General features: G+C 44.5%; 1 protein-coding gene across 6 annotated transcripts in view; it reads left to right on the forward strand.

Moving 5' to 3' along the window:
• The window catches only part of TTLL7 (tubulin tyrosine ligase like 7), a 314,533-nt gene that overhangs the window by 165,881 nt on the left and 130,080 nt on the right, over window positions 1–18,572 (forward strand). For all 6 annotated transcript variants that reach the window (XM_068239147.1, XM_068239151.1, XM_068239146.1 and 3 more), the window contains exon 14: window positions 5,113–5,199. In XM_068239147.1, the coding sequence (XP_068095248.1) occupies window positions 5,113–5,199 (87 nt within the window). The remainder of the gene's footprint in view (window positions 1–5,112; window positions 5,200–18,572) is intronic.

The raw sequence follows: 18,572 nt of genomic DNA on the forward strand, positions 1-18,572 counted from the left end.
TGGCAATGACAGCCTGAAGTCTTGAACTCATGGACTTCACCATGGGTTTCCTCCTTTTTAATGCTCAGCCAGGCCTTTCAGCTGCTGTTTGTGGGCCTTTCTGTCCGAAATTTATTCTTCAACAAGTGAAATGTACGCTCGATTGAGTTCAGATCAGTTGACCGACTTTACCATTCAAGAGTTTTTCATTTCTTTGCTTTAATAAACTCTTGGGTTGCTTTGTCTGTATGTTTTGGGTCCTTATCTATCTGTATCATGGAACGCCCCCCAATCAATTTGACTGCATTTAGCTTGATTTGAGCAGACAGTATGTCTTTGAACACCTCAGAATTCATTCAGCTGCTTCTGTCCTACGTCGCATCATCAATAAACACTAGTGTCCCAGTGCCACTGGCAGCCATGCATGCCCAAGCCATTCCACTGCCTCCACCTTGGTTTACAGATGACGTGGTATGCTTTGGATAATGAGCTGTTCCACACCTTCTCCACACTTTTTTTTGCCATCATTCTGGTAGAGGTTGATTTTTATTTTATCTGTCCAAAGAATGTTTTTCCAGAACTTTGCTCACTTTTTTTTAGATGTTCTTTAAGTCCAATCTCGCCTTCTATTCTTGAGGCTTATGAGTGGCTTGCACCTTGCAGTGCACCCTCTGTATTTACTTTCATGCAATCTTCTCTTTATGGTAGACTTTGATATCAATACGCCTACCCTCTGGTGAGTGTTGTTTATGTTCACTTATCATCCTGACGGCCGTTTCAATTTGTTGCGTTCAGTTTCGAGTTTGGTTGAGTTTTAATTCATCGTGCACCTGTTCAGTAGAGTCAAAGAATTAGGCTTAAGCAACCCTAAGCTTGTTAGAAGTAAAGAATAAAGTTCACGGTACATTTTCATTGCCGTCTTTCTGGTTTCAGTGAGCCTTTGATAGCATCTGTCCAACGTACATAATGTACAGCGCCTTTACCGCTTCCCATGAAAGCTACGAATTCCTCACGACAAACACTTACCTGAGGCTGACACGAAGAAATCTTTAAAGACGTGACTTGAATTTTTTTGCTTTATTCCATATATTTTATGTTTGCCTGAAAGAGAAGTCTGGTGCCTTTCCCGGGAGTTACGGAGGCTGACATGCTATAGGATCAGTGAACGTATGATAGTAGCATGGAGATGCCTCTAAGCGCTCTGCAGATCCAGCGGTGGAATGGCCTGGTTTGACAGCAGATTAGATATGCGCCATGGTAGCAGACTGTTGCTTGTTACTGATGGCTTGTTAACTGCTTGTTATAGCATTCTATGCATGTCAAGCAACTTCCACCGAGGTACATCTAATTCGGGGATTCTCGACATTGCCGTGTGAGGCACTTCTGTGCCGCAGCTGAAGTTTCTTAACTTAATCTGCTGCTGTAAGTTTATTTCAAGTTTTCTGTGTTGTTTATTTTAAAGGGTAACTCTAAGTACAGAGATGGGAAACAGAGGTTTCTGGTCCCTTTGAGCAGCATAAAGAGTGATTGCAGTGGAAGCAGTAATATGGACACTGGAGGTGCCGCGGGGCTTTGGGAGCCACCATAGGGTTCCATGTTTACGTTCGCGATTAGCAGCTATAAGAGGTAATTTGGGTGCCTGATAAAATAGCTGGTGCAGAGGCCTTCTGCTATACAAACTACAGCTACAAATAGCAGAAACACAGTTTGTATAGCAGGTGGCCCAAGCCTCTGCTATTTCATTGGGCACCCAAATGATCACTTATTTCACCAGTTAACTCAGGAGCCTATGGCAATGCCCAAAGTACTAGTCAGGGTTGGGCATCAGTTGAGGGGTTTGGTTAGGGTTAGGCATAGTTTGGGTGGGTTAGTTAGAATTAGGCATAGGTTGGGGGGGGGGGGGTCAGTTAGTTAGATAAAGGTTAGTGGGGGGGGGGGGTTAGGGTTGACAAATGTTGGAGGGTCTGTTAGGGTTAGGCATAAGTTGGAGGGTTATTTAGGATGAGGCATGGGTTGTGGGGGTCGTTAGGTTAGGCATCAGTTGGGGGGATCAGTTAGGGTTAGTCATAGGTAAGTGGGTCGGTTAGGGCTTGGCATAGGTTGGGGGGTCAGTTATGGCTAGGCATAGGTGGGGGATTGGTTAGGGTTAGGCATCAGTAGGGTGGTTGGTTAGGGTTAGCCATTGATAAGGGAAGGGTTCAAGTGAGAATGGGTTTAGGCGATAGTAAATTATCAGTAAAAATTGCAGATATTTGACTATCGTAATTACATAGTAAGTTTAGCGATATTCTACTATCAGCTATTTTCGGAGCCCAAATGACCATGATGCCCTTTTTACATGTACGTGATTGCAGGTGGAACATGTCAGTGGAGAATCGTTAGACAGATCTCAGTTGAGAGCGACGCTGGTCTGCCACTCTTTCACCTCTTTCTCTGCCTCTCTGCCCCTCTCCACCATCCCTCCATCTACTGTACAAGCTTTCCTTCTCTTTCATCCACTGCCTCTTTTTCTATTTTTAGCATGGTCCTCAAGGTCTAAGGTTCTCACACATTTTTGGCACAATCCTCAAGGGCCGAGGTCCTCACATATTTTTGGCACAATTCTCAAGGGCCAAGGTCCTCACACATTTTTACCACAATCCTCAAGGGCCGAGGTCCTCACACATTTTTACCACAATCCTCAAGGGCCGAGGTCCTCACACATTTTTACCACAATCCTCAAGGGCCGAGGTCCTCACACATTTTTACCACAATCCTCAAGGGCCGAGGTCCTCACACATTTTTATCACAATCCTCAAGGGCCGAGGTCCTCACACATTTTTACCACAATCCTCAAGGGCCGAGGTCCTCACACATTTTTACCACAATCCTCAAGGGCCGAGGTCCTCACACATTTTTGGCACAGGTCAAATAAATTGATGGGACTGAATCAGGAAAGGTGTGGTAAGTCAACTAGAACGCATTTCTCCATTTCTTAGTCCTTTTGAGAATGGTTATGGCCTTTGAGGTCTGGAGTTCCAACACCTGTGTTGAAGAGAATGTTGTCAGTGGGAACCAGTGCTTCCCATTTGCAACTGAGAAACATGATATTTACGCTTCTTAAAATAATCAAGTAGTCGGATAAACTATCAAACCACTAACAGTAAAGACTTTATGGTACAAATTGATTGTTGAAGTACAACATTCCATATGTTATAAGATTCAAATGTTCAAGGATTTACATATCTAGAGGTGTACGATCCTATGCATGCTCTCCTAACTCACCATTAGATTCACCATGCATGGACTAAGGAAGACTACAATTCTCTGTCCAGCCAGATCACTGTGACCAATAACGGAAAATTGGGTACAGCTACTTGTACTCAGTCATTAGACTCTGTCCACATGTCAGCCGTTAAAGTGAACCAGAGATGAAGCACCCTCATGTATTTTACCATATATATCAGTGGGAACATTAGAGAAAACACCTACCTTGCTTTCTGTTTTATTCTGCACTGCACAGCTTGCTTCTAATCAGCCCTAATAAAATCCCTGACTGAGCATTCAGCCTGGCTTTGCTATAATGACTCAGCTATAATGATTCCTGAGCAGAGCCACAAGGGGGCAGGCTTGGGCTTGAAAAGACACCAGAAAACACAGACTCGGCTATAATAATTCCTGAGCAAAGCCAGACTGAATGCTCAGTCGGGGATTTTATCTGGTCTGCTAACAAGCAGGCTGATCAGGGAAGGATGAAACAGAGAGCAGGGTAGATGTTTTCGCTAATGTTCCCACTGATATATATGGTAAAATAAATAAGGGTGCTTCGTCTCTGGTTCACTTTAAGGATTGTGGATTTTGTGAGACAGTGGTAATAGTGTATGAGTAACATGATATCATGCTCATATAGGAGGGAAGGTGGTTGAGTTTTTTTTCTACAGACAAAATTTATTGAATTTTGCATACTTTTTATGACAGCATATGGCCATTCGGACAGCGCAGCACAAAATAACACATAAATATATCAATAAAAAACATTCTGGTTCATAGCAGAGCTGGATCCCCAGATAACCTAACTTTATCATAATAGACAGTATATATCAAGTTTCACATTTCTTCAAGTCTAAATTTATCTCCTGTAACTCAAGCCACCTGGACCCCACCTTATCCAATTTCTTAGCTTCCTCTTGGTTGACATATACCCGTATAAGTACTGCTCACTCCAGGCCAATATAAGCCAGCCAGTCAGAAATCACTGGAAGCACACAGTAATTCCATTGGAATATAATACCTTTTTTAAGTATAGAATACTAGATATCTAAAGAGCAGTCTTTATGGTTCTCCTTTAAGTAATATGAGTGAGTTTTATTGAAAAGGCTAGGAGCACACATTGGTAGCTTAGGTCAGGTTTCAAGATTTCATATTTTGGTGAGTGTCTTACAGATTTAGGGACGAGAGCTCCAGAGGGGTGGAGAAGCATGTGAGAAATCCTGTATGCAGGAGTGGGAGGTGGTATTTGGGGTGGATGAGAGGAGATTATTGTTAGCAGATCACCGATATTATTGTTACCATTGCTGTTTACAATTTCCATTCTTGTTAAAAGCAGAATTGATATAGTTATATCTTGCTTTATCACTATTATTTTTATTTTCTGAAGTTTTGGAACGGGGCCAGATTTACCATAAGGCGCTGTAGGCACGTGCCTACAGGTGCCTGATGATGGAGGGGCGGCTCACTCCCCTAGCCCCTCCCTCCTTCCCTATGCTGAGTCCTAATGAGAGTGTAAATGAGAGCTTAGTCACCCTGCTCTTGGCATTCCACAGACAAGATCTCCCTTCAGTCAGGGACAGCACTAGCTACTTAATACTGAGGGTACTTCTGGCTACCTAATGCTACCTATGACGGGTAAGGGAGAAGTGACAGATGGGCCAGCCAGCACACTTGCAGTGCGAGTCAGCCTGGGTTTGTGGGTTCCTGGAGGGCGAAGTTTAGGGTGCCAGGACACCTGTGCCTACAGGCTCCTGTGATATAAATCCGGGCCTGTTTTGGATATTAATGTGTGTTGTTGTTAATGAAGATGTGACAGATGTGTGTGCTTTGTCGTGTCAGCACATGACACTCCAGACAATGAGCGTTTTCTGTAATCGTTTTCAGGAGGAAGACATTCTGGACCTCCTGGAGCAGTGTGAAATAGATGATGAGAAGCTATCCGGAAAGTCTTCTCGGCACAGAGAGTCACGGGTAGGTAACCTGGCAGAAGAGAAGTCTTCAGACATCCAAGCGGGTTAAAAATCCACCCTTTATTCTGAATAGATTAAACCGAGATTGGTGAGGATAGCCTACATAATGTATGTATAGACTCTTTTTTTGACCAAAGTTGTCCTTTAAGAGGAGTGGATGGGAGGGTGCGAGAAGGTAACATAATAGCAAGCCTGCCCCTTCCTGTCTGAAAATCTGACTTTAGTCAAAAGTGACATTTTTCAAGCAGTGGTTATGGAGATCAGGGATAATGATGAGGAGAGGGTCAGACAATTCAGGGAGGTTTTTAAGGACAGGCCCCTCCAGGCTGTTGCCTGGAGCGCTGTCCTGAGTGAGGAGCGCACCATAGCGTGCTTCTACATTAAGTCTGTCACCAGTGGTGTGGCCCCAAAGACACGCTCAGCATCTTGCTGCTGCTGCCGTCGCTGTGTATGTCCTTACCTCCTCTCGCCTCCTTCTTTCGTGCACGCAGTTCCTGCTTTTTTGACTTATAACGCAGCAGGGAGGGTGGGCCTATCAGAAGGAGGGTGGGCCCATCGCAAGGAGGCAAGATTAGCTGACTGAGGGTGGGCCCATCGGAAGGAGGTAGGATTAGGTGACTACACTTCTTCAAACTCCACTCTGCTTGTTGTCAACTCGGGGAGGTGAGTAGCAGGCAGGAAGGGGACTAATGAAAGACGGCCTGTCGCTGCTCTTCTCTGTCGCTGCCGTCCACTAGAGCCAGAGCATAGTAAGTAGAGTCCTCATAGCCACATATGTTGCAGACCTTAACGACTGTCGGAAGATCACAAGGGGAGATGTTTGTACCTATTTGTAGAAGCACACCAGAGTTCAGGCTTTAAAGAGAACCCGAGGTGTGTTTAAAGAATGTTATCTGCATACAGAGGCTGGATCTGCCTATACAGCCCAGCCTCTGTTGCTATCCCAAACCCCACTAAGGTCCCCCTGCACTCTGAAATCTCTCATAAATCACAGCCGTGCTGTGAGGCTGTGTTTACATCTGTAGTGTCAGTCTCAGCTGCTCCCCCGCCTCCTGCATAGCTCCGGTCCCTGCCCCCGTCCCTTCCCCCCAATCAGCAGGGAGGGAAGGGATGCAGGCGGGGACTGGAGTTCTGCAGGAGGCGGGGAGAGCAGCAGACTGACACTATAGAGATAAACACAGCCAGCTCTGACAAGCTGTTTGTCAGCAGCACGGCTGTGATTTATGAGGGATTGCAGAGTGCAGGGGGACCTTAGGGGAGTTTGGGATAGCAACAGAGGCTGGGCTGTATAGGCAGATCCAGCCTCTGTATGCAGATAATATTCTTCAAACCCACCTCGGGTTCTCTTTAAAAGACACCTGTGACTAAGTTAAATGAAAAAAAAACCCATACGTACAGGAGGAGGAAGCCTCTGGATCCTAACGAGGCTTCCTCCGCCGCCAACTCATTCCAGCGCTGGGTCCCAGCAGCAACTGCGTCCACAATATTTACATTTGTTGGTGCGCATGTGCACTAGTGGCTCTCCGCTTGGGCTCCAGAGGAAATAGCTGAGCCCAATTGTATAACAATAATATACCCTCATGACATAGATATTAAAATGGTTGAGTCCCTAAGGTAATTATTTATGTATTTTTCAAAAAGTCACTTTTTTATGCAAGTGTTTTTTTTTCTTCTGGTAACTATAGGAGTATGAGGTACTGTTTGTATTTTTATTAACTGTATTATGTATTTTTATTAAATATTATGTATGTAGGGTATATTTTTATTATTTGGCCACTAGATGTCCCCCACTTTATCTTCCTATGCATACCGTTAGTACGCAAACAGAAAGTAATTTGTGTATGTTTTTACTTCCGGTTTGTCAATGACCACAGCTTCTCATTGATGTTGGTGATCATTCATTAATCTTTCTACTAACGAGCGGTGATAAGAACATGCACAGCAGCGAGAGCCATATAGCTATGCCCCTTTGCAGGTACTGAACTCCTGTGGGGCGTAGATATACTGTCGCGAACAGCATAAGTGGTTAGCTGCTTTTTTGTCATTCCAGAGATATACACTGGAGAAATATTGTTGTTGCTAATAGCGCCAGGAGGATTTCTCAAAGTGTCAGGCGCAAGTTCTTCCTCTTCCACTTTTCAAGCCTCCCTATTGGTCGCTAAATGTGATGGTTGGCTTCACTGACCAACAGGAAGTTTAAAGAGGAACTGTCGTAAAAATCCTTAAATTTAAAACACCTTCAAATAGGAAGTACGTTTTTCCCAAAGTAAAGTGAGCCATACATTACTTTTCTCCTATGTTGCTGGCACTTACAGTAGGTAGTAGAAATCTGATATTACCAACAGATTTTGGACTAGCTCATCTTTTCATAGGGGGGGTTTCAGGGTTTTCTATTTTTAAAAGCACTTAGTGAATGGCAGTTGCTCCGTCCAGCTGCCAAAATAGCGTGCAGCGAACAGGGAGGCTGGTCAGCATCTTTGTATAAATCTTTTTCAGGAAATGTCTTTATAAAGAATATAGGCCATGCTGAGAATCCCCCATGAAGAGATGGACTAGCCCAAAACCTATCGGTAATGTCAGCTACCTACTGTAAGTGACAGCAACATAGGAGAAAAGTAATTTATGGCTCATTTTACTCTGGGAGAAATGTACTTCTTATTTGTATGTGTTTTAAATTTTAAGATTTTCGTGACAGTTCCTCCTTAAAACTTTTGCTTGCATGATTCTTAGCGCTGCTGGTATCGCCTTCAATTTCTGGAACTGATGAAAATCCAGACACACAGTTACGGCCCGGTAGCTGCACCACACCACCAAAAACAGGCCTTCGGGGATTACCACATTAGTATGCGGAAATCCCAGTCTGGCAGCCAGCCAAGCAGGAGGTGACACTTACTTCCTGTGGCCGAAGCGATCACATGCGGGGAAGTGTATGATAAAATACGCTTCCGCACATGCGCAATGCGGCGGGCATTTTAACACATGCGCGTCACATTAGACTTACATGACGTCCGGTCTGCCGCACGTCACTGCAGAACTGCACGGTAACGTTAGTTTGCCCTAGTGTCGGGGATGCGGCAAAAATGTCAATTCCTATGCATTGTGCCACACCGTGTCAGTATAAAAGTCTCCATAGACTTTCATTGCCTTGTGGTGGGTTGCGGTAAAAATACTGCACTGCGCCGCCCCAAGTACATTCAGAACAGATCACCTGGCAGAACTTAAGATTAGAGATGCGAGCGAACCGTTCACCAGCAAACCTCTATGGGCCTGCACTACTTCCGGGTCGCTATGACCAGGCCAACGCACTGCACCAGTGTGAAAGCAGCCTGAACGTGCTTCTGACTTAGCTATTAGATGGTATATTGTAGTTGGGCTACAATTCTCGGAAGTTGTTAGCGGTAGTTGCGGCGAGTACGAGAATCCGGCAGGCTGGCCGTTATCAGCTTCTATACTATCAAGCCTCTATTTTCCCGGATTAATTCCCCCCTCGACTCCCCACATAAATATAGCACTTTAATCAGACAGACGAGTCTTCCACAGCTGCCTTGTGAAAGGTCAGCGTCATTATCCCGGCGACGGCGGGGCCCGCTGTGGTGACACCGAGTATATTTTAAATAGTTTGCGTATCGAGTAGATAATACTGAGCGTTATTTATGTGACTCCGGGGGAGCTCTCACTGCTTATTACACACTTTGTCGGCTGACGGGATTTTCATTCTGCTTTCATTTTCCTCACAGAATCTATTGCAGCCATAAAAGTGCCCGAGGGACAGGTCTTATCTCTTTTGGGCCACTGAGGCCGGACATACACCTTGAGACGATTTTAATTCATTGGAAGCAGGCCCGGTCCGCCCATGATACCCAGTGAAGAAGTGAAGAGAGTGCCTGGCCAACCTATACCAGGGGCAACTGTACCTGGCTAACCTATACTGGGGGCAACTGTACCTAGCTACCAATACTGGGGGCACCTATACCTGGCTACCTACCTATACTGAGGGTGTTTTTGGAGGGCTCACCGCAGCTATAACGTGCGGTGCAAATTGTTGGGTGCTGTGCGATCATTCCATTTTTGGGGTGGGGGTGGGGAGCCGTTTGGACAAACAGTTTGGGCCACCTGGCCTCTGTCTCCTCTCCGCTCTCCTGCCCTACTTCCTAGCACACACTACCCTCCGCATCCTCGAATCCCCATCCACATTCCACTGGTGGCATCTGCCACCCTCCCCTATAACATCATAGGGAATGCTACGGTAAAACCCCATTACCAGAGTGAGAGATCACGATGGCCAGTCAGAGGGGAAGCTTTGGCACACGATCAGGCAGGGGTGCTGGCACCAGACCGGCCAATCACAGCTGCCCGCTGCTTCTTTTGCTAACTGGTGTCGATGGGAAGGGGACCACGGCACCGTCATTGGGCCAATCACTGCACTCGATCAGTAGCAGTGACATCTGATAGGTCACTACTATTGATCGAGTGCAGTGATTGGCCCAGTGACGGTGCAGTGGTACCGCCCGTGAGACCATCGACACCATGGCGTGGTATTGCAAAGTATAAAGGTAGCCATACATCTGACGGCTGAGCGGCCACGAAAATCGGTGCCGCCAAGTGCACACCTGATCGCCGATGCGTCCAATTTCAATCCGAAATTGGTTACATGAATCGGTCGGACATTTTGCTGCAATATGTAGAGCTGACTTGCTTGATCGGGTGCACGGCGGTAATGGCGAGCGATATCGGGACGAGCGACAAACATGACAAAACCCCCGGCACTGTTCCCGCAGTGTATAAATATGCATGTATGTGTGCGTTTATACATTACCTGTCCTGTGTCGTGGTGCCATCCATCTTCCCGAATCCACCGTTCTTCTGTTAGCCCTATACACACCGCCAGCACATAGCAAGCCAGCGCGTGTCTGATATCACACACATGCCACGCCGGTGGCGTGTAAGCAGCAAATGGAAGAACGGCAGATTCAGAAGATGGACCGGCTCCATGACACAGGACAGGTAAGGGACAAATGCACACATATATATGTACATTTATACATTAGGGAACAGCGGCGAGGCGGCGGACTTGGCCAATTACTGAGAGATTTCATGCTGAAATCGATTTGGAATCGGCCTGTGGTATATGGGCAGCTGGCAAATCTCTCTCCGATCAGATTCGATTAGAGCGAGATTTGTCTCTTGGTCGAATCTGGCCATCATCGCCTGATGTATGGGCACCTTAAAGGAAATACTGAGAATCTCCCATGATCAGATGAATTAGTCCACTTCCATGTGTTGTTCCATGTTTGCAGTCTCATCCTCTTCTTCCATAAGCAGCCACACTCTTCCATGCCCAGCCGCCCCTTTGACAACAGCTGCCCTAGGCCCAGGCCTGTGAGGCCTTTCTAGAAATCCGGTCTGGTGATGTTGGAGATTCTCTGTAAGCTAACGGGCTAACGTAAATCATGACTACTGGTGACAAATTGACTGAGTAACACTGCAGCTATTTAGGAAAGTCATTAGAAAGTGAACGGGAGGATGTCCGCACTAATTATCCTAACGAGAGACTTTTCAAGTGTAAAGAGCTTATTTGGGAACAAATAATTTACTTTAAAAGACACACTTTCAGCAAACATTGACCTTGCGGAGAGGTTCCCTTACCTGGATGTCACATCCTCTCTGGAGCCGAGAGATCCAACGGTTCCTCGCTAAACTTTATCATGTCTCGCTCATTTACATAATAGTTAGGCTTGAAAGAGATTCTGTGAGCAGACAAAGGTGTCGCTTTATTGCTGCAGTAAACAAGCCTCTAACGTTCCGCCAGTGAACTCTCCAGACTAACTGACTCATAATTAAAGGGGAAAACACGATTTTGTCAAGAGAGAGACTTTGCTTTCCCTTTCCTTAATCTGTTACAAGAATTAACAGAAACACAAAAGTTTGCTTTCCTAAAACAGAAAGAATTTGCGATAATTCAGGTTGGAGTGAGCTTGAGATGTCTCCCAGAGCAACACTGCTGAATATATGCAAATTAACCATTGTACCCTTAGAAGCTAAACACACCTCCAGAACCGCTGGAATGCAATGATGTGTCAGTTTGTTAATTTGTACAGAGCCATAATAATCCAACATGCATACAGACTGTTTCGGATTGTTTGATCCTCATCAGTGCATGGCATGGATTAATTTGGCTCTATAGTTTTTCAAGCTTAGATTTTGTGAGCAGGAATGTCAGTTTGATGTGAGTCATTGGATTAGTCCAGGTGTCAAAAATGAGTAATGAGGGTTTTTACCTTGTGCATTCAATTATTTCTTTAGGCCCCTTTCACACTTATGGTGGCCATACAAGGTACAATTTGTTCATCCAATCTTACCATTTCTAGGTAGTATAAGGGTAAATTAAGTGAATATACTGAAAGGATAATTCAGGCAGTTCCCTTATATTACATAGAAATGGTAAGATTGGATGAAAAAATTGTACCATGTATGGCCACCATTACAGAGGAACTGTAGTGATAATAGCATAATGCATAAAATAGCTTATTTTTTTACAATATTCACTTTGAAATTATTTAGTCCACAATGCAACAACAAGAGTAGTGGGCAGGCACACGGGAACAACACATGTGGAGATGATGACTCAGATTGCGCTGTGCAGACCTCATAGAGGTGGGGACAGACGTAGACTTTTATTAACCACTTTATCCACCACTACAGTATATCTACATCCTCTGTGACTTCATCTAAGCCACAAGTCAGTAGATATACGTCTTGTAGCAGAAGCAGTGCTGTGCAGGATTGGCCTTGCTCCTGTGCACATTTCTGGCACTATCCGATGCAGCACTAAGTGGTGAACGGGAATATATGTTTCCTGAGCTAATGAGATTGATTTTTACCATTAAAAATACTTTTATTTTCTCAGTTCATAGGGAAAAATACTCACTGTAGCATTATTTCAGAATCAAATATCTTCACCATAAATTGTGACAGGAACATAATCTAAGTTTTGTGATAAGCGGTAAGAATAGCCAAACAAAATGTGTTTTTTATCTACAGTAGCACTTTTTATTTTTAAACGTAAATTGGTAAAACTGAAAAATAATGTGTTTTTTCTCTTTTTTTCCTTGTTTTGCCATTAACGTTCATAGAAAACAAAACTGTTTGAGGGAAAAAATGGCATACAATGAAAGCCTAGTTGGTCTTGAAAAAAAAAACAACAATATATATTTCATTTCTGCGTCATAAGTAGGGATAAAGTTATTTCTGATTAAATAAGGACATAGCTAAACTGTCAAAACTGCTCTGGTCCATAAGTGGGAAACGAGGTCTGGATGCGAAGTGGTTAAAGAGTAACGGTCAGGCTGCAAAAGCTAATTTAAACCTCTATTCTCCTGTGTTAAACAGTTTAGAAGGAAGCCAAAAAGGCAATACTGAAGTTAAAAATTTCTCTTACTTTTAATGTGTGCTTATCAGCAAAGCTGTTAGACCCAAGCTCTCAAAAGGACGAAAGGACGCATACCATACTGCAAAGCATTCTGGGGCTGCTTGGGTCCTTCCCTCGGCTGCTAGTGAGAAAGTACAGGCTCATGTTACAACAGAGTAGCAGTGAAAAATCTCTGGGCAGAGTACACTGCAGGAGTCCGCTATTGTTCCTAGCCACATGGCTAATCAATATTCACTGCACAGTAGTGTTATTCATTAAGGATCTTTTGTGAGAGTGGAATCATCAGGAAGCAGGCAGGACATGACGACACATTTGGCTTCATAGGAGACAGACAAACATGGAACCTGCCATGAGCTGTCAGGAGCATCATTCTCTGCAAATACTATATAAAAATTCTGTGAAATCCAAACGTGGACAGTGAAATGCATATGTAATGTAAGTACAGTCAATCTTTAGCTACTGATATATGTGTTTTTTTTCTCTGAGACCCTATACCTAACAGCTCCTCTTTAAGACTCGAGGCACGGTGAATCCTGCGATCAGACGCTACAGGCCCAATGGGGTTTAACAACCACACTGATTTGGCCTGCTTTCTCGATCCATAACTAAATCACAATGGCAGTCCTGATCTTCCGCCTCTTATTGGTCTCTATTTTTTAGCTGGGTTATATTCTCGGAAAAAATAAATACATTTTAAAGTAGGTTCTTTAGCCCGTCTGCCCACGTTCTTGTGACGGCCCTGGAGGCAGTGGTGTCGCTGTGGGCGGGACCACCCGCTGCCCCCGTGAATGTTCCTGCTTTTTACTGCGGGTCTATTTGTGGACTTATGAACCCTTTATCCATAAATGTATAGACTCTTTTTATGCAGAGCAAATTGCCCTAGCCTCACTCTATTATTGAACATAACTTTGGATTTCTGAAATTCTGCTTCTTCTGCATATCCTTTAGGCTCGATGGTGGTTGTTTCGGGACGCCCTCCTCTTCAATTATGGAAATTCTCTGACTCGAACAGCCTCTTGTATCTTATTTTAGGATGGTGCTCCAATTAGTCACATGTCACTTATCGTTTGCACGTCACAACATGGTTGCACCCTTTTCTCCCTTCACTGTCCTCTGCTCTCAAGTTCATCATCCCTTCTTTTTCCTTACTTTTTGTAGGCAAATCAGACTGTTACCTACATGCCTTTTTGCAGTTAGGTGCAGTCTATTCTCTGTGTTGCGGGTGTCATCGCTGTGCCATCTCTTTAGGCTAATCTAGCCTTGAGAATATTTCTCTACAATGACTGTAATCACACGATCAAAGACAGCATAGTTTGGACATCCACTACGAGAATCCAATCCAATTTCATAACCGTTATAAATCTAACTTTTTTGCACCAATGCAAACCTATGCAAGGGCCAATTTCAAATGCAAGACTATTTTCTATGTCACGCGTCTAAAATTACGCATGACATCGTTTTTACGCATGACGCATTACGCAATATGCATGACGCCACTGGCGTCCTCCCTGACCAACATGCTCTTAAACACCATTTTGTATCTAGCACATCGTTCACATCTAAGCCTTGGAAGAAGCTACTATAGCGAAACGGTCGTCAGGCCGTGCACCAGTCGGCACCCACTGCCCATCCCACCCCCTCATCTTATGCACGATAAGTATTATCCTGAATATAAATTGTTTGAATATGAATTGAACTTTTTTTTTACAAGAATTGAATGCAAGTGCATCAGCAATAAACCAACGTAGGCAGTGCCAAGCTTTTCACTGTCTTTTGTTGTTGCTATAAATTATTTAGCCAGTGTTTGCTCATTTTAAAATCTTTGCTTTCCAAGATTTACATTCAGAAATGTATCACTCATGGTGACATCTTTAGCTCTGCCAGGTGATCTCTCTGTATGGAATGTTTGTTACTGAGAGTTCTATGCACTGAGGTTGTGGTACTCTGCAGAGATTCACCGAGATGTGGTACTCTGCAGAGATTCACCGAGATGTGGTATTCTGCAGAGATTCACTGAGATGTGGTACTCTGCAGAGATTCACTGAGATGTGGTACTCTGCAGAGATTCACTGAGATGTGGTACTCTGCAGAAAATCAACCGAGATGTGGTACTCTGCAGAAGTTCACCGAGATGTGGTATTCTTCAGAGATTCACAGAGATGTGGTACTCTGCAGAGATTTACTGAGATGTGGTACTCTGTAGAGATTCACCGAGATGTGTTACTCTGCAGAGATTCACTGAGATGTGGTACTTTGCAGAGATTCACCAAGATTCCATTGCAACTGACTGCCAGGAGCCTAGCTACAGGGGAGCAGCACTTGCAATCGAACAGAGGCCCAGAGCTGTGCGCCCCCCCAAATATTAACCATAACTAGGACTATAGTTCAGATAAGTTGTTTTTGTGACTTCACTGGTCAAAGGTGTGAAGATCATGATGGCCAGAATTGCATTATGACCCTTGTGAGATGGGCCCCAAGGCCATAACGGGCACTAAGGGGAGGCAAGGGAAGGGGTGTGAAAAATAGGCGTGGCCCCATCAAAGTTTTGCTGGGGTACCCCATGAATTGCAGTTATGACACTGGGCCCTGCTATTAGATAACGTAGGTTTTTTATGTGCACATAGAGCGGTTTGTTCCTTGCGTACTCCAGCAGGCACGTTACCCAACTCACATAGTTGGAAGTACCCTCAGGTAGTTCTATATAAATGAATATTATTCAGGTGTGTACCTGACTCTGCATTACCAGCTACTGCAGCAGGTTGTTATTTTCTAAAAGCTGGGGGGGGGGGGGATGTAAATACTAATTATGAGTCTAATTAATTTTGAAATCAAGATTCATCACACCGCTTCCTGCTCTGAGTAATTTACGATTCACCGCCTCTATTTTACGGGAGACAGAACCTGTTATTTATTAGTGAGTTGGAGTGTTTTGGAATATTGCTGCCTTTTCTCCGAGCTCTGCACTAATGAAAGGTTTAATGGAACTCTGAGGACAGCACATTGAAAGGATTTGTGGCATCTGAAAACCATGTTCCCTTTCAGCAACACTTCGGATCCCGTCCAAGTTCTCAGAACGTCTCACTCCCACGGAACTGTGAGAAACCAAAATTAAAAAAAAAAAATGAGGGTTGTGTGGAAGATGTATGATCTCGATAAATTGCAGGACGCAATCAGCCAGCGCTCTGTCTCGTTTGCAAGTCTTGTGTTCTCAAGATGTTGAGGGTGATTAGACAACCAGTCATTAGGAACCGACGATAGTATTATGGAGTATTGCAGCATGACTTGCTTTTCCCTGGGAAAGTTGTATTGCTAAATAACTTGTCCTGTAGACAGGAGTGTGGATGGAAGAAGAAAAGGAATACTTTATGTGGGGCCATTGTCTTCCATGACATTTCAGAGGCAAGCCATGCTTCTCAACTGATCCCGACAGGGGATGAGCAAAAAGTTACTTTAAGGGCCCATTTCCACTATCGCGAATTCGCATGCGTTTTTCGCATGCAAATTCGCATAGCAATACAAGTGAATGGGACTGTTTCCACTTGTCAGGATTCCTTTGTGTTTTTCTGTGCAGAAAAAATTCGCATGGCAGAGCCATCAAAATTCGCATACCGCTATGCGAATCGCATACAATGTATTTAATAGGAAATTCGCATGAGGTTTGGGTATGCGAATTCGCATGCGAATTTGCATAGAAACAATGGAAAAGCACACCAGCACTGCCATGGTTAAATTGGTATACATCGTCATCCATGCAAATTCGCATGAAAATTCGCATGGACCCGCATGCGAATTCGCATCCGCATGTGAATTTTTACCGCGGCGATTCACACCGCACAAGTGGAAATGCAGCCTAAAGAGAGTCTGACGCTAAATAACAAAAAAACAGATACCTACCTAAGGAGAGGAAGGGCTCAGGGTCCTATAGAGACTTTCTCTTCCTCTCCTGGTCCCCGCATTCCACCGCTGGCTCTCCGGTTAGCAGTCTCGAAATCAGATCGAACATGTTGGAAATAATTGATCTGACAGTAAATCTATCAGAAAATTGCATTGTGTAGACCTAGCATAAGGTTTAATCACACACATAAAGGTGTCCAGTCCTGTCCTGTTTAGTTTTAAAAAGGCGGCATAAGTTTTTCATCTGTTTCTATGGCTTTGTTCACACTTAAAGGAATACTTAAGTCTAAAAAAAAAATATTTACTCACCCGGGGCATCCCTCAGCCCCCTGAAGCTGGATGGTGCCCTCGCAGCCCCGCTCCGATCGTCCTGTCCCCGCCGGCGTCTACTTCCGGGTTCGGCGACAGCCGCCGACAGGCTGGGAACGCGTTCCCAGCCGCTATATCACCCTCTATGCTGGTATAGTGTATATGTTATACGCTATAGCAGCGGATATGTTATACGCTATAGCAGCATAGAGGGTGGTATAGCGGCTGGGAACGCGGAAAATCACTCGCGTACCCAGCCTGTCGGCGGCTGTCGCCGAACCCGGAAGTAGCTGCTGGCAGGGACAGGACGATCGAGCATTCAGTCTGGCTTTGCTCAGGAATCATTATAGCTAAGTCATTATAGCAGAGCCAGAAGGGGGCAGGCTTGGGCTTGAAAAGACATCAGAGAAGACAGACTCCGCTATAATGATTCCTGAGCAAAGCCAGACTGAATGCTCAGTCTGGGATTTTATCAGGGCTGTTAAAGAGACTCTGTAACAATTTTTTCAGCCTTAGTTCTTCTATCCTATAAGTTCCTATGCCTGTTCTAATCTGCTCTGGCTTACTGCAGTCTTTCCTAACTGCACTGTCTCTGTAATAAATCAATGTATCTTTCCTCTGTCCTGTTTGTCGGGCTAAAGCTTGATTGTGTGGAATGTGCAGGGCTGCTTGTGATTGGTAGAAGCGATACACACCCTCTGCAGGCCCCCTGCATACTCTGAATGACTCATACACTATGCTTAGCTGAGCCTATTAGAAGCTGAAATGATAAAAAACCTCCTTAAAAAGTAGGCAGTGCAAAAATCCTCTGTATAAAAAATAAAATGTTTTTCTAACTGGCAAAAATCTCCTTTTGGCCGTTCTGCCAGTGATAGTAACAATATCCTTATCAAGGGCGATTATATAATATCTAGTAGGGGATTTTGGACTATAAAGAGATGTTTCTAATAGTGCTTAGTGATCTCCTATGTGTGTTCCATGTTTTGAAAATAAGACTCCGACAAGTGTGAACTTTGCCCCCAGCATCACATGGGGGGGCGGACCCAGATAGGACATATATAGAATAAAGATGGCGGACTGCACCATAAGGCTAAAAGAACCCTCCTGATGAAGACCACCGTTTAGTGGTTGAAACGCGTAGAGGTGGAGAGCTATTGCTGAAGTCTGTGGGCGATTAAACTATAAAGATCTGAACTGGGCTAGAAGTGTGCGCGCAACTGCTGCCCGTGTGGAAAGTTCATCGATCTTGAGGTGACGTCACCGTGTATAGTAAAGCCCAGTGTAGCCCAGTTGGGCGGAAGTACTAGGAGCAGCCCACAGAGTCTTGTTTGCGGAAGTGACGCGCCCTACACGAGTCCGTCGGCGTGAAACGAAGTTCCGGAGCCGCTGCTGTCACTATCACGGCTTGTGAGGTGAATGGAGGAATACGATCCATACCTGTGACTTATGAGGACATGTGGGGACACGTGAGTTATATACAACCTGTCTGGGCACCGGCCTGTTTGTAAGCGCTGTGCATACAATTCATATTTCTTGATAAGGAACTGTCTGTGTACTACGTCCTATACATTGGAGTAGAGCGTGCACTCACAAACTGTTGGATGTAAAACCGCCCTTGATAAGGATATTGTTACTATCACTGGCAGAACGGCCAAAAGGAGATTTTTGCCAGTTAGAAAAACATTTTATTTTTTATACAGAGGATTTTTGCACTGCCTACTTTTTAAGGAGGTTTTTTATCA

This window comes from Hyperolius riggenbachi, chromosome 6, assembly GCF_040937935.1.
Source record: "Hyperolius riggenbachi isolate aHypRig1 chromosome 6, aHypRig1.pri, whole genome shotgun sequence".
NCBI lineage: Eukaryota > Metazoa > Chordata > Amphibia > Anura > Hyperoliidae > Hyperolius > Hyperolius riggenbachi.